A 27909-nucleotide genomic window follows, 5' to 3' on the forward strand; every position below is an offset into this window, starting at 1 on the left:
TTTACATGAGCATTTTACATGACCTTGTCTCTGGATGCTCTCTGATTTAGTATGTGTATTTAGTTTCATTTTTTTTTTCTTTCATTGCAGAATTATGTCAGTGCATCTGGTTTAAGTGTGAGCATTGAGGGCCTCTTACCCTGAACCAGTGAGGTGGTTTTGCAAAGTGTGCTCTTTCTCATCACCAAACAGGTGAACTCATAACTCAGTACAAGCTAAAACACTGCCATCTTGCAAGTAATTATCCCTTACCCTGCATCTATGAAAGCTGTATATGCTCATTTAGATGTGAATTTGCACTGAAGCAACATTTGAGTAGAGAGCATAAACAGACAGTCTGCTAAGAACTGCACTACAGCTTTAAAACTGAACTGTGGTCTGTGCAATTATTCTAAGACCTGCAATCTTACGCACAGTATTTTGCACACCTAAACACCCATATCAAAAAGGACACTGTGAAATGTCCCTTTAGAGACTGAAGCATTCAGTCTATTGTATAAGGTATGTTCCATGCCCCACATGGATCATGTGGACTTTTCTGCAGCAACTGTGATGTGCCATATGATGAAGATCTGCTTCATTTGCTTTGACACAAACTAGCATCCCTGTTTCTTTGGCTGCAAACAGTTCATGTGTCAAAGACAATAACTCAAGAAATTGTAAATTAACTTCAGAGTATTAGATCAACTGCTGAAGAGCTCATGCCAAAAATAATTGAAAGCATGTTAATTAAGCACAACTATACAATAAGCAATACAATAATCACTACTGGAACAGAGATTGTCAGAAAAACAAATCCACTAGTGCCATTGTCAAAGAATGGTCATTTTGGTTCAGAATACAGAAGAACCGCTTTTTACAAGACAATTTTTAAGGTGATTGAGCCACTTGAATATGTTTTAGGAGCATCTTCCAAAAGGAAATATGTTCCTATTTTGAAAAAAAATTTAATTGTGATGGTGTTCTAGATAAAATCTTGCAAACAGAAGCTACAGAAGCTTTTGGACAGTTAACTGGTTTTAAAACATACAGAGACAGATTTTATTGCAAAAAGAATGAGCAAATCCTGTTGGAATTGAACAATAATACACATTTGCTTCCACTGTATGGTGTAAAGAGAGCCGGTGTTCTTAATAGACTTTGTCATTTCCACACAATATGTGGATTTCCTCCATATTTTATTCATCGTGCTGGAAGGCATAATGCCAAAGGAGAACTGGACTTTATTATTATTACTGCAATTAATGATTGGTGAAAAAATATCAGAGAATGACACAACTTGACAAATTTGATTAGACCTGAAAGACGATGTTGAACTCCTGGCTACTGAGCATTTTTTGATCAAGGCTTTTTGCTACCGAGAGTCCAAAATCTCAAAAAAAAAAAAAAAAACCAAACAAAAAAAAAAAACATATTGTGACACTATATCATGATGCTGATGAAAAATATCACTATCACAATATCACTATCCAGTTCTATGCTATAGTAAATGATAAAGTAATGTCCTTGCTTGTTGTGATCTCATCTTTCAAGTAGAGCAGCATGGAATACATCAGGCTTGTGTCACTGAATCATAAGTCCTTTTTTGGGGGTCTTGACAGCCACCTCCTGAAGCTTCTCTAGTTGTACTAATCAAAATGTTTAGAAGGGATCGCAGAAATGGCTGCCATACTAGAGGGCCTTGACAAGGATGTAAGTTGATGTTTATTTTCAAACATTTTTTTTTTTATTCAACAACTGTCACTATGTTCTGTAGAATTTGTGATTAAGTGTGGTGCAAGATCCTTGATATAAACTACAAACTTTTTGCAGGGCATTTGTGTGGCATAAAACCAACAGAAGAGGTCAGTAGAGTGGATGCTTTGTCATGGTACATGAGACAGAATTCATTGAAATTCATGAAGATGTTTGAGGTATACTAAAACTTCAGGAATTCAAACAAAACCAAATTAAAAATACTGTTTGAGAATACATTTTTTATTAGGTATACAAGCACCTTCTAAAACCTAAGTTCAATTATTGCTTTTATTTTAATAAATAAGGGTGGCACTCACACAACACTGACGGAAAACATAACTGTACACTTAACGTTAAACACAGAACACCGATACATTAATATACAATTACAAAAAACAACATTACAGCTGTAATAATTAGCGTTGACACAGACATAGCAACAATGACCGCCAAAGGGAGCACACACGGACAGGGGTTTAAATAGACACAAGACATTAGCATTAAACCCTGTGCACCTGTGCAATCCCAGGAGGCATGGTTACATCACTTACACAGTACATGTGGATCCCCCTGCATGTGGCAGGCCGTACCACGTGACTTATAGGGGCGGAGCAGTGCGTGACACATACAAAAATATATATACAAACAACATAAACCGAATCTAAACAGGAGTGTTTCTTCAGGGTGGGCTTTATGCCAACACAAACAAAAATTTAAAGTAAATTCAACCATTAACCTCCCTAAAACAAAAGAAAATAAAACAATCACTCTTACCTCAACTTCTTAGCACAAAAACAGAAATACAAAAAGGCAAAACAAACAAACAAACAAACAAAAACATAGCATCCACCCACATAAATTACATTTATGGCATTTAGCAGACACTTTTATCCAGAGTGACTTACAAAGTGCTGTCATTTACTCATAGAATACATCCTAGCCAGTAGAGTAGGTTAGAGTCCAATATACCAATGATCTTGAATACTGTAGAAATACAGCTAACAATGCCTAGAGGTTCAAAATACATAAGGTCTATCTAAGACAACTATAAGTGTAATAAACAACAAGAGTTTGTTAGACATCAGTGTAATATACAATACCATACAATAAGTAATAGTTTCAGTTAGTCAATATAGGAGCAGGGTCAGTGGTCCTTTAAATATTCCACGAATAGATGGGTCTTCAGTCTGCAAGGGACTTTGCTGTCCAGACAGCAAGCAGAAGTTCATTCCATCATTTAGAAGCCAGGACAGAATAGTCTCAATGCTCATCTTCCACAACACATGAAGCATGGCATTTCAAGCCAAGCTGTACTTGATGTTTGAAGTACTGGGGTTACGGATCTGGCTCTGTCCATTGACCTCATGTATGGAGGGGCTGGTCTATTTTTGGCTTTGTAAGCAAGCATCAAGGTTTTAAATCTGATGCGTGCAGCTACTGGAAGCCAGTGATGGAACATCATTACTCCACACAGCAGTGGAGTAATGTGTGAACTTTGGAAGACTGAAGACCAGTCATGCTGCTGCATTCTGGACAAGTTGTAGAGGTCTGATGGCTCTTCAAAGGAAGACCAGCAAGTAGCAAGTTGGAGTAGACTGTTCTGAGATCACAAGAGACTGCACAAGCACCTGGGTAGCTTCCTGCGAGAGAAAGGGCCGAATCCTTTGTATGTTACAAAGGAGAAATCTACAAGACCGAGTTATATTTGAAACATGAGTTGAGAACAACTGATTGTCCCAAGTTATGCCCAGGCTATGGGCAGCTTCAGATGGCAATTCCAGGGAGTTCTTGAAGGAAACTGTGAGGTCATGGTAAGGGTTGGGAGTGCCTGGGATGTACAGAAGCTCGGGTTTACTGGGGTTAAGCTTCAAGTGATGGACTGTCATCCATGATGTAATGTCAGTTATGTATTTAATGTCTCTTGTGCCATACATCGAAATCATATTCCTGTAAAAACCTCACCATTGCATAAGCCGGTGATTTGTGTTGTACATATGGTTCAAAAATACTAAAGGATTATGGTCTGTAAACACTGAGTGGTTGTAAGCTAGAACCAACATACACCAACAATGAAGCAAGGGTTTCTTTTTCAATCGTGGAATAATTTAACTGGCACCCAGTGAGCTTTCTTAAGAAGTAACACACTGGATAGACCATTCCTGAATCATCATCTTGCAACAACACAGCACCTGCACCAATATTACTAGCATCCACCTCTAATTTAAAATGGTGCTCAAAATTTGTAGCAGCAAGCACAGGACTGCAACAAAGCAAGGCCTTTACAGACTCAAACGCATGTTGGCATTCTGGAGACCGAACCAATTCAGAGGATTTCTTAAACAAATTTGTAAGGGGAAATACCACTGAAGCAAAATTGCGACAAAAACCTCAACAGTACCCAACCATACCTAAAAAAAGTGAACTAAGTGTTCAGACCAGGTTGCTGAATGTACAATGGCATCATCCAAATAAGCCTCACACTTGGATATCTCAAGCAATACGCGATTCATTATTCACTGAAACATAGCAGGCGCATTTTTTCATGCCATGACAATGTATTGAGAGTTCAGCGTAACCAAAGCAGAAATATCAGAAGCACGTGATGTCAAAGGAACCTGCCAATAACCTTTCAACAGGTCGAATTTACTCACATACCGAGCTGAACCTATGTTGTCTATACAAGCTTCTTCTCATGGCAAAAGGAAAGTATCCGATCGAGTAACAGCATTTACTTTGTGGTAGTCCATGCAAAAATGTGAAGTACCATCAGGCTTAGGTATAAGGATGCATGACAAACTCACAAAGACTGGAGCTCAGAACGGCAAATCCATTCTCTACCAAGTATCGCACTTCGGCTTGCATACATGCACGCCTAACTGGAATAACTCGATACACATGTTGCTTAACTGGAGGATGATCTCCTACATTGATATCATGAACTATCAGAAAACAAACAATGATATCAAGTACTTAAAGACTTATCAGAACACTTTTTTGGCTCTAGATGCGATAAATAACCATCCAAGTCCTGTAGCATATTGGAGTTGGGCAAATGCGCAGCCATCACTGGTGCAGAAGGAAATAACCCATCCTTTACAGATACCAACATAGCAACAGCAAAAGGAACACCATGTCAAATCCCATATTTGACAAATAGGTCCATATTTTCATATTGTTTACACCAAATCCTGACCCTACCACCCAAATGCGTACTATCGGCGTAGCCAATGGCACATGCGCAGGGCCCACCATAGAACAGCGCCCTCTCATCATCACGGAGAGTGACGTGAGGAGAGTGTTTAAAAGGGTGAATACCAGGAAGGCGATGGGACCAGACAGTAGCTGTGGGAGGGTCCTCAAAGCCTGCGCAGATCAGCTAGCCCCGGTATTCACCGACATCTTCAATCTCTCCCTGACGCTCGGTATCGTCCCGTCCAGCTTCAAGCGATCCACCATCATCCCCATCCCGAATAAACCTCAACCCTCCGACCTCAATGACTACCGCCCTGTTGCCCTCACATCAGTCGTGATGAAGTGCTTTGAAAAGCTAGTCAGAGACTTCATCACATCTTCACTGCCAGCCTCCATGGACCCACTGCAGTTTGCATACCACCACAACTGCTCCACTGACGATGCAATTGCACATCTGCTCCACACTACACTGACTCACCTGGACGAAGGGAGGGGAAATTATGTTAAAATGCTGTTTGTCGACTACAGTCCAGAATTTAACACTATCATCCCCTCCCTACTCACTACTAAGTTGGGGGATCTAGGACTGCATACATCCCTGTGTGACTGGATCTCCAATTTCCTAACAAACAGACCACAATCAGTACGGGTGGGCAACTGCGCCTCATCCACCCTCACCCTCAGCACTGGAGCTCCTCAGGGTTGTGTGCTAAGCCCCCTGCTCTACTCACTGTACACCCACGACTGCCCAGCCACTTCCAGCTCCACCATCATTGTCAAGTTTGCTGACGACACCGTTGTCATGGGTCTGATCTCGGACAACGACGAGAGGGCCTACCTGGAGGAGATTAAACACCTGGAAAACTGGTACCAGGAAAATAATCGCCTCCTAAACTTCAGTAAGACAAAGGAGCTGGATTGCAGCAAGAAGCAGGAGCAGCACTACCAACCTGTGAGGATCAGTGGAACCACGGTGGAGAGAGTAGATAGTTTCAGGTACCTTGGTGTTCACATCTCTCAGGACCTGTCCTGGTCCCACCATACCAACTCCCTGGCAAAAAAGGCTCGTCAGCGTCTTTACCACCTCAGATGCCTAAGAGACTTCAAACTGCCCTCCAAGGTACTGCGGAACTTCTACACCTGCACTCTCGAGAGCATCCTCCTGGGGAACATCACAGTCTGGTTTGGGAATAGCACCAAGCAGGACAGACAAGCACTCCAAAGGGTAGTGCCTTCAGCAGAGCGCATCACTCACACGGAACTTCCTGACCTGCAGACCAACTACTACAAGCGGTGCCAGACCAAGGCCAGGAGGATTGTGAAGGACCCCACCCATCCCAACAATAGACTCTTCTGTCTGTTGAGGTCAGGGAGGCGCTTTCGCTCCCTGAAGACCAAGACAGAGAGACTGAACAGGAGCTTCTTCCCACAGGCCATTCGGGCCCTGAATCAGGGAAACTGATAAACTGTGGGGACCACCACCACCATGTAACATAACTGTATAACTGTGTGTGTATATATATATATATATATATATATATATATATATATATATATATATATATATATATATATATATATATATATATTCAATTACCTTGTAACACAACAACTGTAAATATGTTATTCTACAAAATGGATCTGTACATTCTGTACATTGTGTACATATATACACAACCATATACATTGTACATTGTGTATATAATCATAATATACATATATTGTACATACATTGTTAAAATTTTTGTACATACATAGAATATCTATATTTCTCTTTGCACCCCTGTTTTCTTTTCCTCAGTTTGGACAGAGCACTCTCAACCATTTCACTGCGAGTTATACTGTGTTTGACTATGTATGTGACGAATAAACCAAACTTGAAACTTGAAATGTTGCAAGAGAAATCAAGACTCATCAGACCAGGTAATGTTTTTCCAATTTTCTGTTGTTCAATTTTGATAAGTCCATGCCAAATGTAGCCTTAGTTGTCTGTTCTTAGCTGGCAGGAGTGGCACTGGGTATGATCTTCTGCTGCTGTAGCTCATCTGATTCAAACATGCTTATAGATGCATTCAGAGTTGCTCTTCCTGATTGTAATGAGCAGTTATTAGAGTTACTGTTGCCTTTCTATCAGCTCAGATAAGTCTGGTTATTCTCTTCTTGCCTCTGCCAAAAAAAAATGTTAAATGTAAATAAATGTTTATCCTAGTCGGTGGAGTCTGTGTGTCCTGCCCCTTGCCCTGCGGCACTCGGGCCACCACAGGTTACAGGAAAATAATTAAAATAATTAAGCATCAGTATACATAGGTTATTGACTACCCCTACTCACTTGTTTATTAAGCATAATCAAGAAAAAAAAAAAAAGGCTTAGTCAGGAACAAAAGAAGGGGAAATAATAAGGAACTTTTCCTCATGACATGTGCATCATGTACTGAAATGGAAGATGTCTCATTTCCACATGCTCAGGGTTGCATCTCAATCTACATGGTAAGCACTTTTTTAAATGACTGTAATAACTGTTCTGCAAGAAGACAGAACAGTATGTTTAGTAACACTTCTTTATAATGTCAAGATGTGAAGAGAGTGTGGAAGCACTCAGTTGAATGGTGATCCAGTTGGCTGAATATTGCAGCAGATTTTTATCTGCTGTCTGTGAGCTGATTAGTCTTAAGAACATGAACAACACTTCATACAAACCACACATGTATTCAAGTAAAAAAACATAAACATAAGGTGGTATTAAGATATACTTCCAGGCACATGGCACAAATAAAGCATTTAGAATGCATAAGTAAGCATATAAAGCAAATTTTAGTCTTGTTCATTATATATACCTTGTTTTTCAGACACAAGCAACCTCATAAATATGAAATTTGGATAGGCATGGGCATGAAGCTCAAAAGTATAACATGTTTAGTCAACACACTGTCACACATGAAACTTTATAGGAAAGTATCTGGAGAAAGATATCCAGACATTTAGGTATATCTATATTTGTTTATTTTATTAAATGTGCTGTGTCATCAGAAGACTTTATGTATTATGTAGTCCCTTATTGTTTCTAATAAACGATATTCTAATAAATAAATATCGTTTCTGTTTTGTTGTATAGTTTATTCTAAACTATATCTATTTTTAATATACCAATATGGAATTTCTTAATTGCTATATGGTAAATTCTTAATTAATAATAATAATTAATTACTAATTAATTGCAGTTAATTATTATTATTGTTAATTACATAACATTACATTAATTATTATTAATGTAATTGGTGTATTATTGGTGTATTATTCTTAATACACCAATACAGGGTTTATTCTTAATACAGTAATGTGAATCTCCAATTTTCATAAAGACAATCACAGTTTTTGAGGATTGCCTGACTATAATGTGTTTAAGCTCAGCAATAAACTGTAAAGCATATTTAAATTGACTTAAATATTCAGAAATTTTGCTTTGCCCAAATATAACTGAGGAAGTAAATCACCCTGAAATTGAATGATTTTAAAATAGTTCCTTATGTAGTTTTATGTTTATGTAGTTTAATAGTTGTATGTTTGAAATAAGCTTAATACTGAGGTTCATTACCACTGAAATAAAAAGAAGCACACCCATCAACTACCCTGTACAAAAATTATTTTCACAAATTCATTTATCTTGATTAAGCGGTGGTTGCTATAAAATGTTTAGAGTAGCTATTGGATTTCTTGTCCTGCATGTCTACTCAATCACTCCACCCCTATGTTCATCCTCTAAATACGTTTCTCTTTACCCTTCTAAACAGAACTTTGACAGTGCCGTAGACTGTCTTCAGCTGTGCTACAACTAAAGCCAAGGACATTGATATCAACCACTGGGCAATAGATTCTCTCATTTTTTTATAACTTTGACAGTCATGTCTACAGAAGCAGGTTCCCTAGCATGCGAGGGGATGTATACAAAGCTTATTGACGGAAGTGTTGATGAAGAAAACACTGGCAATATTCTACACAGTAGAGATCCACAACCTGGTAAGACAATGTCACTTCTTTTACTGCTTTATGTCTGTTTTTTAACACTTCTGTTTGTACAATATGCATATGTGGTCTGTTTGAAAGTTTGCAGTAGTGAGTCAGAAAACATTGAATCTCCAACTGGTTTCTTCTTATGTTACCCAAGTTTCAATAAAATCACTCATGACAGATATATTTATAGCTTTTTAATTTATTTATAAGTTCTGGCACCACTGATGTAGTTCTGAGAGCATGAGTGTACCATGAATATGGTTTATTTAAAAATAATTTAAAGTTGTTAACATTTCACATTTCTGTATTCTATATTACAGCTTTATATCAGGAAATGAGTAAACAATAATGTTTGTGCTCTTAATTCAGAACAAATATCTCAGCAAAGTTATTAATTTGGTGATCCAAGCCTAATGACAGTTAGTAGAAAAGTGATTACAGTTGCACCTCAGCTGTTGCTTGAGGAGGTTTGAAATGTAAACTGCACTAGGCAAATATTTATATTATTATATTTATATGGCAGGACACAGCTTGAACTGGACATCTACTCAGGATAGCTCAGGCTGAACTGTGCCCCAGAGTGCTAGTTGGGTCTCCACACCCTGAACTTGCACAAACATTTTGTAGGCTTTTCTAACATGACATACTGAACAAATAAACCTGGGGTAAACACTGAAAAATAGGGCACTAAGTGTTCTGGAGAAGGTTGTGTGCATTATATGTGCTACTTTTGTATTTGGTCATTATTCAGCATCTAATAAGTATGTTGCTCTTACTGTTATGTGAGGTTTTTTGGACGGGGATGAAGTTTAATGAATAACTCAAAACTCCTTGATTTAGTCTAATCTTTATTTAAATGATCTAATTTTCAGGTAATTCTACATGATTCTAGGGTATTTGAGGTTGTAATTTAAACTTCCTAGAAGGCAGGTTTAACTTTAGTTTAATGCTTTTTATCTAAATTACAGGTGTATAGTTCACTCAATTTGGCCATGACATTTGAAACACGCTGCTTCATATCTTTCTCCCTTCAACTTCATGGCTGCTTCTGCAGGTTTCTGAAGCCAAAATAATCAATACAGAATGACATATGCTGAAAATGCAGTTTAAATGTCTAATTGTAACTATAAAGTTTAACTATTTATAAAGTTTAAAGGAGCAAGCAAAAATTAGCAAACACTATTTATGAAAGTGATTATTATTTTTACATTTTTTTCTCTAAAGCACAGTTCCCATGAAAGGAAGAATCAAATTGCCAGTTCAAACCGAATGAATCTGTTTGATGAATGAATCTTCATAGATTGGGTCCCCCACATGGAGGCAGCCATATTTAAAATAGATTTAAAACAGAATCTCTGAAACATCCAGCCAAAATAATCAATACAGAATGACATATGCTGAAAATGCAGTTTAAATGTCTAATTGTAACTATAATGCTTAATAACATAAGTGATTCGTGTGCTGATTTTTCTCTGTTTATTCTGTGAAACATTTATTTTTTAGTGTGATAAGTGTGAGAAACTAAGAAAAAATGTGGTAAAATATTGATTTCAGTTACTGGATTGATTGGATTAGCATGAGCTAAGACTTTGAATAGCTGTTACTTAGCAAATTGCTATAACATCAAATATTCTTAATTTTAAACATCAAAATGTTTAATTTTGGTCTTTGTGTAATTGTTTTTTTTAAAAACACTTTCACTGCATGAACTTCAAAACCTAGCAGGTGCTTTAATATATCTTAATGCATCAGTTCAAATATTTTGTCATTAATTTCAAAGCGCATGGGGTGTTTGCCTATAAAGATAAAATGTGTCTGAAACATTTAACGCTCATTTGGAAGAAGCAGTAAGAAAATCATGTACTACCGTTATAAATAAGTGCATAGTGGTAGAAAAAAACTGACATAGCCCAATTCTTGGACATAAATACCTATTTATAAAGTTTAAAGGAGCAAGCAAAAATTAGCAAACACTATTTATGAAAGTGATTATTATTTTTACATTTTTTTCTCTAAAGCACAGTTCCCATGAAAGGAAGAATCAAATTGCCAGTTCAAACCGAATGAATCTGTTTGATGAATGAATCTTCATAGATTGGGTCCCCCACATGGAGGCAGCCATATTTAAAATAGATTTAAAACAGAATCTCTGAAACATCCAGCCAAAATAATCAATACAGAATGACATATGCTGAAAATGCAGTTTAAATGTCTAATTGTAACTATAATGCTTAATAACATAAGTGATTCGTGTGCTGATTTTTCTCTGTTTATTCTGTGAAACATTTATTTTTTAGTGTGATAAGTGTGAGAAACTAAGAAAAAATGTGGTAAAATATTGATTTCAGTTACTGGATTGATTGGATTAGCATGAGCTAAGACTTTGAATAGCTGTTAGTTAGCAAATTGCTATAACATCAAATATTCTTAATTTTAAACATCAAAATGTTTAATTTTGGTCTTTGTGTAATTGTTTTTTTTAAAAACACTTTCACTGCATGAACTTCAAAACCTAGCAGGTGCTTTAATATATCTTAATGCATCAGTTCAAATATTTTGTCATTAATTTCAAAGCGCATGGGGTGTTTGCCTATAAAGATAAAATGTGTCTGAAACATTTAACGCTCATTTGGAAGAAGCAGTAAGAAAATCATGTACTACCGTTATAAATAAGTGCATAGTGGTAGAAAAAAACTGACATAGCCCAATTCTTGGACATAAATACCTATTTATAAAGTTTAAAGGAGCAAGCAAAAATTAGCAAACACTATTTATGAAAGTGATTATTATTTTTACATTTTTTCTCTAAAGCACAGTTCCCATGAAAGGAAGAATCAAATTGCCAGTTCAAACCGAATGAATCTGTTTGATGAATGAATCTTCATAGATTGGGTCCCCCACATGGAAGCAGCCATATTTAAAATAGATTTAAAACAGAATCTCTGAAACATCCAGGGCACCAGGTGTCAGTATAATGGATGTTTCATGACGTGAAGAATAATCATTAGAAAAATTACATATTGCTCCTCTATAAGCACAGAAATATCAAGGCAAATATTTACTTGTAGGTGTGCCTGATTTCTCATCTGAAATGTCTAGGTGGTCATCATCTGATATGCTGCTGGCTCTCTATCATTCCTTCCAATAAGGCAACTAACTGGTTAGTGCCTTTTTGGCAGTCCCACCAAAATATTTCTCCCATCAGGGTGTTGCAATTCTGTTTAAGAGTTGTTTTCAACAACTTCTTCCATAATACCTGCAGCAAGCAAAACATGTCACATCAGCCCTGTGATTTCACCGAAAAGATAAAGGTTCAAACCTGGAACTGCTGTGTTGTTCTTTTAGATCTGTGTTAATTTGCATTGAATTAATTACATATTGATGTCCAACATCAGCCATAGTCTTTTTTTTTTCAACCATAGAGTTATCTGAATTTGTATCTCTAATTCCAGAGACTTGTTTGTATTTTTGACTTTGCTCACTGTACATCCTCTCTTATCTTATCTCTCTTTGTCCACAGTGTTGGCAAATTCACTGACAGCAGTTCAGCAGCAGACTCATCCAGGACCATATCGTGTGGCTACAATGTGCCTCACTGCCTTCTGCCTCATTTTGCTCATGGTGTTGGTAGCGATGAGTGTACACCGTGAGTGCAACTGAATTCCTCTCATGCTCCTGTACATTTCTTTTTGGGTGGTTTGCATGTTATATTTGCACTAGTGAGCACTTGTTAAGATTGTTTATCATTTCACAAGGTGTCCCCATGGTAAACTGAAATGACCTTTTCCAACTCGCTATTACTTCCCACAGTCTGCACATAATAAGCATGTGCTATCCTTTAAGCGTACTTACCTTGTTACATAAGATGACGGTTTGTTGTTCTTTTCCCTCTAGAGATTTGGCAAATGGAAATAGTGCCATTAATCGGGACTTACCTGGGTGCCTCCATGGATTCCATTTTCTGATTGTTATGTGGTTAGCAGTAGGGTTCAGAAGTCTGGGTTCATTACAAAGAACTGATTAACTTGTTTTTCTCCACATGGGAGGACAAATTTGGCCTCAAATGTCTTCACCAAGCATTCCTCATCAGATGTCTTTATTTACAGTTAAGGCACTAGCATTAAGGATGATAATGCACAGGAGACTGCAAAAAGTTAGGGCTTATTATTAAGAGAAGTGTCTTAGGATTGCATGTGTTTCTGTTTTTGTCAGGGTTTGATAGCAAAGATGATTGCATCAGTGCTGTTATATAATTAAGATATTATTATGACTTCTTGTTATAATCTATCTGAGCAAACATATTGCAAACTTTGTGTTTTCCTAATGAGTCATTTTTAAGATCTGCATGCTTTGTTGCATTGTTGTTTTTTTCCTGTCATTTATAGAGAATAGCAGTAGAGCTGAAAGTAAAGACCAAGTTTCCCAGAATTCCTCCTTATCCTCAATGATGCAGAAGGCCTGCCCTAATGTGACTGCCCTAACTGAAGAGAAAAAAACACTGAAGAAAGAAAATAAGGAACTGATACAAGAAATTGATGAACTAAAGTCCAAGATTCAGCAGCTGGGTTAGTGCTGTGTGTATGGGTGTGTTTGAGTGTGTGTAGATGTGTGTACATCCTCTGTCAGTTTGTACTGGATTTGATGGTTACATTTACAGTTATTAGTATGAAAAACACTGTGGAGTTTAGTTCACAAATTATGTGAACAAACCCATTATGCAATCTAATTGCCAAAACACTTCACTGATATATCTTCAGATATCAAAATTATACAATGAATTTCTAATACTGAAGAGTAATAAAATGCCTTCATTGCACTTATTGCAGCGCTTTAATCAATTTTAGACTGATATGAAAATTTGTTCAAATATAATTTGAAATATTGTACTCCTGCTTTGTAATAGGCTCAGAAATTGGACGAATTACATTTATAATATAAAGATATCATTACTTTGATATTATTACTCTGATAAATTACATTTACCATCACTCTAATAGCTCAGTGTCACCTGATGGCAAATGGTTACAGTATCAGAATATGTCACTTGTGGTTTGAATTTTGTCAACTGAGCTTGTTTGAGAACCATTATACAATGCAGTGACACACAGAATTATTAAGAAATCAAGGAAATCCTTTCGTAAAACTTCATTCTCTTTCTCTCTCCCTCTCTGCATCTTTCCCCCTCTCTCCCTGTTCAGAGGCCACCCTAACTCCAGAACCAGTGCGGTGCGCTGAAAATTGGCTCTATTTCAATGGGAGTTGCTACTTCATCTCCGTCTTCAGTATGAGCTGGAGAGAGAGTCAGAAGTACTGCAAGAATAAAGGAGGCCACCTCGCCATCATCCACACAGCTGAGGAGCAGGTGAGAAGAATGACAAGAATAGCAGAAGGGCAGATACAGCTTCAAACACCAGCGAGAGCACTAGGTGAAGAAAAAGCAGGGAAGGAAAGAAGCTGTCACCTGATCAGCAGCAGCCTTTTTCAAAGACCCCAGCCACGAGAACTAGAGCAAGAGAACTAGTGACCTGTTTAGACATGCAGTCAGCTGCAGGACAAGCTCTGCTAGTCATGAGCTTTCTTAATTAAAAGTCATTATGTTTAACTTGCACTATGCTTAATTATCAGACTTTCATGTGTTTTCAGCTACACCTTTAAAAAAAAAAAAAAAAACGGCCTCCGGTGCAAACACAGCTCAGCACATTCCTTTGCTGCATTTGCCTTTGGAGACATGTAACATTCTTTTTTTTTTTTTGGGGAATGTGCAATAATGTGAGCATGGGTATTAAAAACTCATCAAAGACATTCATACATAAAGCTCAGGACACAATGCAATCATTTTATCCTGATACCTTTACAATGTATTCTCCTACTCTAAAGGCTACACTTCATATAATATACTAAAAAAGAAATTTTATTTTTATTATTTTCACAATTATTTTCATTGAGTAGCTAAGGAACGTTGATAATTGTGACATCATACTATAATATGATTACATTTTTTCCCCTCTTTTGTCTTGAACTGACTTTTAATATTCATGTATTTACAACCTTATACAAGGGAACAAGGGCACAGTTTCAACAGAATAAATATTTGTTCTGCAAGACCAAATTTGCTGTCAGCACTGGTCTAGTGACCAAGCAATTTCACAATGTTGTTTTCAACCAAATGCTGTGCTCAAAATAGTTCATAATCTGCAGATGTTGAAAGACAGACCCTCTGCAGTAATGTTTCAGTAAGGTTCTGCTTTTGCTCAACGGTGCTTATCACATGCTTTGTGTGTGTCACTAAATATTTCATTAACTGTTGCAATGACATGCAGTTTTACTTGTTTTTCTCCCATGTCTGATCCCAGACCTTTCTATGGAACCTGCTACCACGCGGTCACTGGAATTCTTATTGGTTTGGGATAAGTGATGAAAAGTTGGAGGGGGACTGGTACTGGGTAGATGGAACCAAACTGGTTGGAGGGTGAGCAAGACTATACAAATCCAGTCTGTTTATGGATCTTTGAAGGTCAAAAATATTTCTTCAGTGTGTCCAATCCAACAATTTAATACTATTTATATCCTGGTCACCTTTTTATTTTGCTTCATTTCATTTATGATTTAAAGTTATACTTTAAGAAAAACTCTGTGGTGGACAATGCTTGTCTTGGAGGGGGGTTGGGGAAGGGTTATCAAGGCTTAGGCTATGTCCACTCAGGCTATGTCCACTTAGGACTGCACTGAAAGGGATTGATAACCAATGAGTTGAATTAGGAGTGCTAGAGGTCAGGAAACACTAAACTGTGCAGTGCTGTTCCACCACTCCTGTTTTCGTTTTGTTGATTTATAACATTATACTCAAAGTGTCCTTTCCTATGCAGGACTTTCTAATGACACATTTTGGCAGTTGTAAAATGCAGGCAAATGTTGAATGTTTTTGTGGTAGGTATTGTAGAGAGGGGTAACTATGTATTCATCTATAGTGTTTTTCATGAATCTCTATCAGTACAAAATTGCATTAATATATCATCCTCAGCATCCTCAACGAGTGAGCCAAAATTACAGTATTTTTCTCCACATTAGTCCACCACTTTGACTTAGCACACTTCCAGCTGTTTATTCTTGGCAGTAATGAATATCAAGTAATTTAAGGCTTTTATTCACAAAACAGTCATTTAATAACTATCTGGCATTTAGCATTCAATCTGGCACTGAAATATTCTTCGAACAGCGATTGCGTGTAACTGACAAACGTGTAGTCCAACCCTCTGTTACCATTCCTACTAACTTTGCAGTCTAGTACTCAACTGCTGCTGTGCTTTAATGCAAATATCTTTGCCATAACACTTAGCCTTGGCTAAGCCTTGTAAGAGATCACAACTCCCATTTAATAACACATGCTTTCTTGTCATTTGCTACTATAGTTTCTGGGAGGAGGGGGAACCAAACAACCATATTAATGAAGATTGTGGTTACATAGTGAAGACTGAAGTTCTGACCCGTGTGGCAACCAAGAGCTGGTACGACGCACCATGCTACATGTCCTTGCCATGGATCTGCGAGAAGAAGACGGAGTCAACTTCCAGATAGCCAGCAGTGGAGGACGCTGCTTTTTTATTTTTCCAAGTTTAAAAAGAAAATGTGTAGTGTTGAGTTCTTACTCCCTCTTGGGGGGCAAGTCCAAGTTTTATGTCCTCTAAGCATATGGCATTATAATGCAAATTTATGTCAGTAGAGGGCAGCGTTGAAGATATTTTTCATTTTACCATATCCTGATATGCTGTGCTCCTTATGTACATTGGTATAAACACTTTAGATACATTATCTTTTAGGCTTAAGGCCAAAATTTCTCAAAACTCTGTTTCAGGACTTTACTTCAACACTAAATAGACTTCACTAACCTGGGTCCTTGGTAGTGTTTATGCTTCTGTAAAAATGTTTTGTCATTGGCTACTAATAAACAACAGTTAACATGCTCCTGAGACACAGGACACAGTGAAGCCCAATTCCAAAATGTCCTTGCATGAGACTTGCATACTATCACACAAGGTTAAAGGATATTCCAGTATTAGTTGCTGAATCAGCTTCCTAAATCATTCAGTTGATTTTTGCAAGCTGTGTCCTCTTATGAGAGTGCTCTCATTTCCCACCTCCCTGATGTCACAGCAGAAGTCACCAGTAAGAACACTGCCCTGCCACTGTTGGACTGGATTATAGGAAGAGGGTACTACACCACCATGGCTCATTGTGAAGTTATTTCTGAATATCTGATGGTGTTACTTAGAGATACTAGTAGTTCTGCTGAAACTTTTGTTCACTGCATTAGCTTTGAGACTGTATGCCCAGCTATATTAGTAGATATTAGTTAGTAGGGATTTTACATTCTTAGATAATGCCGTGCCCTGGCAGGAGTGTTGGTGAGAAGATTACTCAAACTTGGCTTGTTTACACTGCAGATCAAAGAGAATCTTTATTAAGAGGACATGACAGAGTAATGAGGATTGAAAAAGCATTTATGCATTACAAGCATTGGCTTTGCCTCATTGCTTACTCCAGCATTTCTTCCACTGTAATCTTAGTGTATACTTAAGTTTCATTATAAGAATGTTTCCAGTCAACAGGTTTTTTATGTTTTTTCTAAGTTAGTTACATTTATTGTCTGTGTTTAATATACATTCACTGCAGGTGGTAGACTATGCTAGACAATAAACTGCAGATGACAGATGTTTTTGAGTTAAAAATCACTGAAATAATCCTTAACAAAATAAACATGTGAAGTGTTAGAAAACATCAAAACATTACATTGCATCCACAATTCTTCTTAACCATGGAAATTGTCATGCAAATATCATAGTCCTTTATAAAAAGCTGGAACTGCAAAGTCAAATCACATTATCAGTGATAGTTCATTTTGCCTTGTTATTCCTAATGAAAACTGTCAAAATGGGAAACTAGACTCATTTAGATAGTTATTCAAAGCATACTACAGGATTTGTTTAAGGAGTAGGCAATTATGTGTGTTGAATGCTGTGTATGTAAATTAATACAGCTGTCTAACTATCACCATGAAACCACTAAGAAATATTTGTGCTAAAGTGGTAATTTTGCCAACATTAGTCTCTAGCCACCAAGGCACATTCTAGGTCTAGTCTTTTTGTATTTAACACTGCCCTGGGTTATAGCTCTGTAAAATCACTCAAAATATATGTCTCAAATAACTGCCAGAGTTTGCACATCAAGAAATTCCCTTGATGATCCTGTTTTTTGTTGTCTTTTGAAGAACAACATTTAAATGAGGTGTGTGTGGTGTTATGTGGTAGGCATATCAACAACTTTGCGTTAACAGTTTTCTCCTTCCAACCTCTCTTTGACTCCTTTTCATTAGTGACGCACACATAGATTCACCTGCTTTAATTCCTTAAAGGGATTGCTGATTCTCTGGAAATCCAAATAGATCCTGCTTAAGTGAGATCAACACATTAGATCTGACAAACTAATGCAGAGGCCTCAACCTTGATGTTAAATTACAATGCCCCTCCAATCCATCCCATACCATCCTACCTTATTACCAACCACACCACACACGTAGTTCTCCTAATCATATAATTTATCTGGTTTCACTGATTATCATCCCTACGCCTCATCTCATTTCTGTTTTGCCACATTGCTTGTCTCACAAAATGAGCTTGCTTGTTACAGTGAGGAGTAATGAATGGACTTTTGCCTAAAATGTGGTATTAAAAGCTAATTTCCACATTACCCATTAGTGGTGGTACTCTAATATAAAACATGCAGTGCCAAGACTGTGGCCTCATTGAGTTTCTGAAATAACTAAGAATTTCTCATTAGGAGTTTCTTGCCTGGGAATCTTTTCCTCAGGATGGTCTATGCCTCCTTTCCTCACCAGAGGCTTCATGGGCCATTGCTTTGCTGTCCTAGACTCCTTAAAGTTGACCCCATAGACTGATTTCTTACAGCAATCAGTTTACCTGCTCTCTCTGCCCTCTTCCACTCTCCTCCTCTCTCTCTCCCTCTTGTTCTCCTACTGTGTGTGTGACTCTCTCTCTCTGTTTCCATCTTTAGTCTTATCCGTTCATCCTTGATCTCCTTCATCCCTCCCAATCCTCATCTGTTTGTCTCTGGAGAAAGGGAAAAAGAAGGAGAGTTTTTCATTGGTATGTTGTGACAAGTCTCTTGTGAGAACGCATGAGACGAAGACAGCAAAGGAGAGAAGAGAAGCTTCAAATGCAAAGTGGGGCATAGAGGACTTGTGGGGGGAAAAGCAAAAAATAGTTAAGGTGAGTGACTTATGAGCTTTTGGAAAATCCTCCTTTGGCATTTAGTGAAAGTTTATCATGGTAGTAGGTAGAAGGTCTCATTGGTGACCTTCAGCTGGTGAAGTTGGTTTAGTAAGAAACTAAGCAAAAAGGCTCCCATCATAATTTGGTATTTCATTGTATGTCATTGGCCTGGTTTATGCTAGCCTGGCTTCAGCAGGGGCAGGCTTGCAATGTGACTATGAATTGCAGTAGAAAAGGAATGTTTTAGTGATTTCATTTAACCTTATTGCAGCAACCTAAACTCACAAAAAATAACAAATCAGTTTTGGTGGATTTCATATAACTAAAGTTGTCAGAAAGCTACAACAACTGAATCAACCTTTACCCATAACCTTTTATAAATTTTCATGGCTTGTCTTTTGTGAATTATTATGAGGTTGGCATCCATGTAACATCTCCATTTCATTTAAACTATTAATTAACTTACCTCTTTGATATACTTAGAGCTTCCTGAGGTAACCATTGCAAGCTCAACCCTTACTGCCTCACCTTCAGCCTCAGCCCAGCCTCCTGTGAATTACATTCCCCATAATCCTCCTGTTTATTCCCTGTACCTTGATTCTCAGTTGCAACTGTGTCTTGTTATTCCACTTGTCTCTCCCTATATATGTAATGTCCTACTTCTTTGTCTTTGCAAAGTCTCATTTTGCCTACCCTTATGTTTCTGAGCCATTCACTTTGTATTTTTATTTGTTTTGTGCTCTGTTATGACTTATGCCTGCCTCCCTGGTTTTGGCCTTACTGCTTGCCCTTTATTTGGTATTTCTGCCTGGATCAACTGTTATTTTGTTAGCAACCTTTGCCTTTTTTTTAGGTGGTGGTGGTGGGTGGGTGGGGGGGGGGGTCTTGGACTGTCCTTTCAATAATAAAACTATCGAATTTACCTGTGAACAACTCTGTCTACATCTCTATCTCCCAAGCATGATGCTCACCATTGTGTTCTCATTATAAGAACATCCTTATGGTTTTATCTAAGATTTCAAGAGTATTTGGAGTTTCCTACATACTTCTACATCTGGTCAATACCTCACTATCAGTTTCTCCAAATTTTCCTGTGACCTCACACACCCCTACTCTCCATTCAGCAGCAAAGAGCAGTCTGTAATTGGATGAAAGGAGATTGGATTTGAAAGCTTCTGCTGGGACTGAGACCACCTTCCTGGCCACTTCTCTTTTCATCCCACTTCCTGCTCTTAAAATAAAGAGAGTATGTCTTTAAATACTGAATTTCATAGTGTTCCCATAGCTTACATATTAGAATGGCTAGAGCACTGTACTAACAACATCAATGTCATGAGGTAACGGAGCATATGTATACTATTAAATTTGTTCCCCAGGTAAGTGTCTGTTCGCTGCTAAGTGTCTTTCAAATGGTGTAAGTGTAACAATTTTATACTTATTTTTTGTTTAGGAGGTCTGGGTATAAGGTTGTTTTTGTCTATTATATGTATTGGTGAATACGTAATATATAATAGTAAAGAACAATGAAGTTGTTGTAATTCAGGCTGTGAAAAAAAAGAAACTAAGAAAAATGCTCTGAATGCTTGACTATTGCTGCAAAAGGGTATATATTATGAATACAGTTTCAGCACATAAATATGTGAATATTAATTAAAGACATTTAGAGCAAGACTCTAGTCACTGAGATGCTGTATAGCTGTGAAAAACAGATCATACAAATTGAATTAGAAATTCTTTGTTAACGAATTGTGAACTGTGAAAACCAAACTTTTAAAATCATTTCTTGTTCAGATCCTACAAAATGGCCACTTTCTTTTGGGGAGACATCTTCTGTAATGTTCTAGGATATTGTCACGGAACGCTCGCCTCCTGCGAGCCACGGGGTTTGGCCCGCCACGTGCAGTGGGAGAATCTGTGTTTGTAGCCACGCCTGCACACACCTGCACGTGGTCTTGTCTATATATATATATAAATCCTTGTCAATGTGTGCAGTGTGTTGTTTGTGTAGTAGTATTTAAACGTAGCATTCGTAAATGTTAGTCTAACTCGTGTTAATGTTAATGTCAGTAATTGTTAATGCTAGCCATCGTCGATGTTCATATAGTCTGCGTGACTGTGCACAGTGTTTGTTACATGTCAGTGCCCCGTTGTGATTGGTGTTTTGTGTTATTAAATGTCTCACAGATCGAGAGAGTCTGTGCGTCCTGCTCCACGCCCTTTGGCACTCAGGCACACGTTACACATATAAGAAAAAGAATCAGATTACTGTTCTTATATATTATTTATTATGCTGTTTTTATCAAAATTGGCTCAAGATGAATGTTGAACATTTTGATCATCCTTAACCATCATCCCTAATCCAAAACTAATCATTAGCATTAAAAATAGAGCTTTCACAGTGATTCACTGATGCTTCATCGTTTTGTTTAGAAAACACCTAAGAGACCAGCATGTTTTTACTGTTTTTACTGTTTTACTGTTTTCAAATTTTCTTTTAAACCGCAGAACCTTGGCATCCTTCCTAATGGTCTCTGCCATAATTCAATATTTTTAAATTTGTTTCTGTCTGTTGTTGTTGTCCCAATGGCCAGGTCACCTGCTCCTTGTCTCCATCTGTTTTCAACGGTAACAACCCATATCTACTGCCATGGCTGAAATGGACAAGATAAAAAAGGAGGCTGAGGCCCTGAAGACACAGATTGAAGTCAGACAAATGAAAGATGCAAACATTTACTACAGACATTTACTTCATGTGCACCCTCTTTGCTTGTGTGTTGTGTAATCTGGAAATTACAGAAGTAAAATCTCCAAACTAGAGGTTACATAGAAAAGAGATCCAGCAGAAGACAGAACATATATTTATGTTCAGCTACCATTACATCTCCAGTGCCATTTGTGCATCAATTGTAATTCATACCTCATCTTCCAGGTGGCTCGCAAAACAGCCCATGATACAGACTTGGCCACTGCTGCTGCTGGGGTGTCCCCAACACCCACCATACAGCCTAAGACCCGGAGGACACTGAAAGGCCACCTGGCTAAAATCTATGCTCTGCACTGGGCTACAGACAGTAGGTGAGAGTATTATTTAGTCATTGAGGTATTTTCTGTCACAAATAGTGCTGTAATTAATAGCATGATGATAATCTGTGTCACATGTCCTAAGGCAATTAATGTGCATATCATGTGCATAATGGATAATTAATGCATATAAATTTTTGGAACAATGACCAAGGACTGGACAATGAGAAATGCCTTGACCAATCAGTGTTGCTTTTTAGAAATTATGTGTCCTCTTATGGACTTCAGCTTTCAAGAAATGCTCTTATCTTACTGGGGGATGTCAGAACAATTGTACATAAGGTTGAAATTGTGAAAGGCAAAAAGGTTTTTAATCTTTCAAGTATGGGGATCTCCTCACATTTGTCCCTAATGTATCATGCATGCATGTTATTATGCTGTTATTTAACTTATTGTAAAGACAAACATAAATATAGAAATCTTGTCCACCATATAGAGCTGTAACTAGCTACCTGTAATGTACCAAGTAACTATCTCCCACAGCTAAGCTGTAATGTACTAAGCCAGTTTTTTTCATTTTTAGCAATCTACACCACTCTGCAGCCATCTTGAATCCCCTTTACTGCTTGGTTCTTTTGGATCTATTATTGGGATTAATGGGTTGAAACAGCCACAGACAGAAATTCATAGAGAACAAGAGGAATGCTCTGTTGTTGTGAAGACTTAATTGTTTGAGTCTGGTTGATCACGGGCCAAATTACGGTTATTATGTCTCACTGCACTGTGGACTATAATGTGTGAACTTGGTATGATATAAAATAATTTCCATATAGTCTATAATGTTCATTAAAAAGCTCTGTATGCACTTTGCTTCATGTATTAAAACACCAACACAAACTACTACAATAAAAAGGAACAATGTTAGTGCACTTATTTAGCCTCCTCTACCTCGCCCCCCATTGTTGTCAGGCTAATGGTCAGTGCTTCACAGGATGGCAAACTCCTTATATGGGATACCCACTCTGGAAACAAGGTGAGTCCAAGATTATACCCTCAGGTTTCTGAGAGCTCTGTATTTATTCTGTAGTTAGTTTTGTAGAGCACTGCGTTACTGTGTTAGAACTTTTTCAGGTCACTAAAAGATACATTAAATGATGCTTCCTCCACATAAAATCTAATAGTTAATTGTAAAACATTCATAGCATATCTGTGGAATAATGATTCCATTCCAAAGATTCCAATATATTACACTATCTGTGTTGAATATAATAAATTATCTTTTATATTCTATGTCTGTTTATTAGTCTGTGATTGTATTAAGATAAAAATCTGACTGACTTTTATGATGTTAGAGAGCAAAGCACCATGTGCAACATTGGTTCATCTAGGGCTGGGTACTAAAAGAATACCTGCTAAATATTCAGGATACAAAAATGTATTTAGTTACAGTTACAGGAAAAAAAAGTAATTAGATTACTTGTTCAGTTTAAAAATATGGTGGTTACTAGCAGGGTTACATTACAACTTCTATTTTTCTTTCTTCTTTTTTTCCTTTATTTTATGGTCTAATGGAGTGAATGGTTCTGTTGAACTTTTGTCACACTGCAAAAGCATCAGCTCCCAATGTAGCCTGCATTTCTTTAAAGGGTCCAAATATGTACCATGTGCTGTGTTCCTACACTGGGGGTGTTGGGGGTCTTTTGTTGCCTTGTAATATGTGACAAAACAGATGTTAATTTACAAGTCAAAAAGTAATGTAAAGTAATTGGATTATGTTACTTTCATATAGTAATCCTTTGGATTATGTTACAGATACATTTTAAAATAAGTAATCATTGCTCTATAATGGAATGTATTTGTAAGTAACTAGCCCAACCCTCCAGACAGTCAACAAGCTCTACAAGAAGTCTGTTGTTGAATAAACCTGTAGACAAATCAGGTGAATTAAAGAATAAGAGAGGGTTTAATAGGGTAGGTAAGTGAATATAAAAGCATTGTATAGGACAGGTAACTCTAAGTATGAGAGCAGTGGATAGGGCAGGGAACCTTGACGTGAGGATGTGTGGAAATGTGAAAAAAGCCCTTCAGTGCAGGAATAAAATTATGAATTATGAATTATAGTGGAAATCAGTGGCATTGTGTAATTATGTGCTTGAATGCTTGAAAATAACTGCTGTGAAAAGATATTCCTATGCATATGGTGAAGAATTGCCCATATACTATATATATATATATATATATATATATATATATATATATATGTGTGTGTGTGTGTGTGTGTGTGTGTGTGTGTGTGTGTGTGTGTGTGTGTGTGTGTGTGTGTGTGTGTGAAAAATATATATATGTGAAAAATATATAAAAAATTCTGTCAAGCTCTGTCTCCCTTTTCCTACATAAATCCAAACCAAAGTGAGACTAATATCTGTCCTGCTTATCCAGATAAATGCTGTTCCCCTCAAATGCTCATGGGTAATGACCTGTGGATATTCCCTATCTGGAAACCTTGTCGCCAGTGGTGGTCTTGACAACATCTGCACTATCTACAACATGAGGACACCCGTTATCAAGACTGTGAAAGAACTGGATGCACATACAGGTCTGGTGGAGAATTATATTTTTTCTTATTCTTGACAAAATAGCTTTTATCATCCCTTTTTCCCCATCTCTCTATATATTTAAAAGGCTTGTTATTCTCTCCTACCATTATAGTGTGTTCAGATGGGATATATGTGGATTCAGAAAGGAAGAAATGATCACCATGGTCTATTTAACAAAGATTTTACAGTTACCATGGACTAGACATCACTTAGTGGTTAGTGTAAAATGATAGCAACTCTTTTTGATTTATGCAGGTTACCTGTCCTGCGTCCGGTTCCTTAGTGACAGTGAGGTCCTTACTTCCTCTGGTGATACCACCTGGTGAGCTATTGAGCTATGTACTACATTTACCATGCACCATGGTTGTATTTACTCTTAAAGTATGTCATAATTACACTTTAAAGTGAACTAATAGACCCAGTCAACTAAATATACAACAGGCTACATATTTTCTGTAATACTTTTTTAAAGTATTGGACCTATATATAAAAAATCTCCCCATTATTCTACTTCAGGTACAATTAACCCATTGAAGTGCATTGCAAAGATTAGCAGTAAGTCAGTTGCAAGCCTGCATTAGAATTATTCTGTATTTACATTTGTCTACAGTAAATATACCTACATGGAAATTCAATTTATATTACTAAACTTTCACAAACCTACTTACTGCTTTATCCAATTAAAACATGCCACCCCTGGCTGAGTACACCATACTGAATAACTCTTTAACCTCATGATCTGTATTTTTCCCATCCCAATCTCCATCACCTCCCAGCATTCTGTGGGACATAGAATCTGGCAAGCAGAAGACAGTATTCCTGAATCACGTAGGTGACTGCATGTGTCTAGCTCTGTCCTCTGACATGAGCACGTTCATCTCTGGGGCCTGTGATTCGTCGGCCAAGCTGTGGGACATCAGGGATGGCAAATGCAAGCAGACTTTTCAGGGCCATACCAGTGACATCAATGCCATTGCTGTGAGTGAGCAAGCGAGGCATTTGCATCTGATAGAATATTACATCCTGTCCAGTCTTGTTCATACGATGACAGTAAATGATTAGGCCTGGCTCTGCATTATGGGGAATTGCAAACTAAGCAAGAAGGTAGCAGAGATCAAAGGAAACACACACACCTATGGGGCACTTTCTGCAATATACACAGAGCAGCTCACTGTTACTGCTGCCTGTTTTGCAATACAAATAGCTTATGCATATATTCTTCATTAATACTTAAAAAGGATTATGAATATGAATTGATTTAGATGTACATCAGAAGAAATACATGTGCAAACAAAAGGAATACCACAATGCAGATTACAGCCTGCATTTACACACCACTTAGAGGTGGTTTTCTGATTACTGATTAAGCCTACTTCTACACTAAAACACAAAATCTTCTACACTAGATTTTGTGTCTGAAAAATTATTCCATAAAGCAGTGATATCTCACTATGCAGAAGAAAGTAGCTGCTCATGGATGCACTTGTCATGCAGTGTCAATCACATGTGGCTTAGGTTTGTACCAAAAATATGCAAGAGTGCACTTCAGAAGTGCTTTGAGAAGCCTATACAATTCATTTTTGTGGATATGCCCTTACTGTGCATTACCAATGGCTGGAACTCATGACCAATATAAAAAAAACTTCTTGCAGTGTCCCTAAACACTTATTTTCCCATAATGACAAAAACTGGAATGTATTTCATTTTGTGTGGGATTCTGGCCTACTTTGAATTATACCTTGAGCTTGCCTCATCTTCCTCTTAGTACTTCCCCAGTGGACATGCTTTTGTGACAGGCTCAGATGACTGCACCTGCAAGACCTTTGACATCCGCTCTGACCAGGAAGTGCTGAGTTATGAGGACATTCAGATGAACAGCGGCGTGACCTCTGTGTCCCTGTCCGTGTCTGGCCGCCTCATTCTTGCTGGCTATGACAACTTCAACTGCAACATATGGGACTCGTTGAAGGGCGAGAAAGTCGGTGAGTGACAAGGCGGGACAAGAGGGAAGAGAGGGTGGGAGGATCAAAAATGAGAGTTACCTAATGCAAAGGCAGAAAATGGTTCACATGTGAGGCCTCAATCTTCATCTCTTCTCCTTATTGGTGTGTTCTTTCTCAGGAGTGCTGGCTGGCCACGACAACAGGGTGAGCTGCACCGGTGTGCCATTGGATGGCGTGTGTGTATGCACCGGTTCATGGGATAGCTTTCTGAAGATCTGGAACTGAGCTGCTCCAGCAGAAGAAAAAGTTGAGGACAAGCAAAAGAGAACAAGAGAAAAAGAAAGACTGGAACTAAAGTTGGAGTAGAAAAGTAGAGAGACATAAAGAAAAAACAGTCAAGGTTCAGGTTTTTAAAAAATGGTGGCATGGGGGTGATTTTCACACAAAAGCTTTTTTCTCTCATTTTGTTCCTCGTATAATGTCTGGAGAACACAACTTAATAAAAATAAAAAAAATGTCCTCTCAAGCTACAGAAGATGCAGCATGTTACCATGGGAGTTGAAATGTCAGAATGAATCATATCATGATAAAAATAGCATATATCAGATGTCATATTTAAAAATAAATAAATGCTAAATATATTAAATAAATGTTTTTGTTGTTGTTGTTCTTGGGAAGACAATACTGTTAGATATTTGTCAAATAATGCAACAAATAAGTTAAATCTCTCAGGTAATAAAACAATATTTGACTTACAAATATAGATATTTTAAGTTTTTTGTTTGTTTCATTTCTTCTTTTTGTTTAATTTGTCCACTGAAGGCTAAAAAGTGTAAATTTATATATTTTAGATACTTTGAGAGGGTGCAGTTATTTTACACTGACCTTTACCAAGTCCCCACTGATTTTATGTCTGTCTTTAGCAATAATGGCTACCATTTCAAAGATTTTTAAACATTGGAGGAGTCGGCAGCTTGCCTGGGCCATCTGACTTTATTCTAAAATGGCCATCATCACTATTCATCAGGTGATCCCTGATTATTTAGTCCATTTTAGACTTTTCATATACATTCCTGTACCCCCTAAATACCACATATTTGCTGTTTCTGTAACACATACATTCAC

General features: G+C 37.5%; 2 protein-coding genes across 6 annotated transcripts; both read left to right on the forward strand.

Annotated features, from left to right (window-relative positions):
- The first annotated feature begins 8706 nt into the window (after window positions 1-8706).
- zgc:174904 (uncharacterized) lies at window positions 8707-16904 on the forward strand. The gene is made up of 6 exons (XM_027002323.3): window positions 8707-8943; window positions 12458-12583; window positions 13323-13502; window positions 14136-14299; window positions 15291-15406; window positions 16347-16904. Exons 1-6 carry the CDS (start codon window positions 8829-8831, stop codon window positions 16510-16512), a joined length of 867 nt encoding a protein of 288 aa, XP_026858124.2. The 5' UTR covers window positions 8707-8828; the 3' UTR covers window positions 16513-16904.
- Window positions 16905-17044: 140 nt separating this feature from the next.
- Window positions 17045-27430, forward strand: gnb3b (guanine nucleotide binding protein (G protein), beta polypeptide 3b). 5 transcript variants are annotated; one of them, XM_027002321.3, is made up of 9 exons: window positions 17045-19220; window positions 21815-21927; window positions 22153-22298; window positions 23214-23277; window positions 24684-24840; window positions 25097-25163; window positions 25618-25819; window positions 26607-26823; window positions 26963-27430. In XM_027002321.3, the coding sequence occupies exons 2-9, from the start codon at window positions 21871-21873 to the stop codon at window positions 27067-27069; spliced, it is 1017 nt and encodes a 338-aa protein (XP_026858122.2). In that variant the 5' UTR covers window positions 17045-19220; window positions 21815-21870; the 3' UTR covers window positions 27070-27430. The 5 variants fall into 5 exon arrangements, with proteins under 5 accessions (XP_026858122.2, XP_081553046.1, XP_081553053.1 ...); XM_081696920.1 differs by lacking the exon at window positions 17045-19220 and adding an exon at window positions 20122-20599 and having other exon boundaries at window positions 21015-21927; XM_081696927.1 differs by lacking the exon at window positions 17045-19220 and adding an exon at window positions 20122-20599.
- The last annotated feature ends 479 nt before the right edge of the window (window positions 27431-27909 follow it).

The sequence above is a fragment of the Electrophorus electricus genome, chromosome 2, assembly GCF_041902795.1.
Source record: "Electrophorus electricus isolate QZ-2024a chromosome 2, ASM4190279v1, whole genome shotgun sequence".
NCBI lineage: Eukaryota > Metazoa > Chordata > Actinopteri > Gymnotiformes > Gymnotidae > Electrophorus > Electrophorus electricus.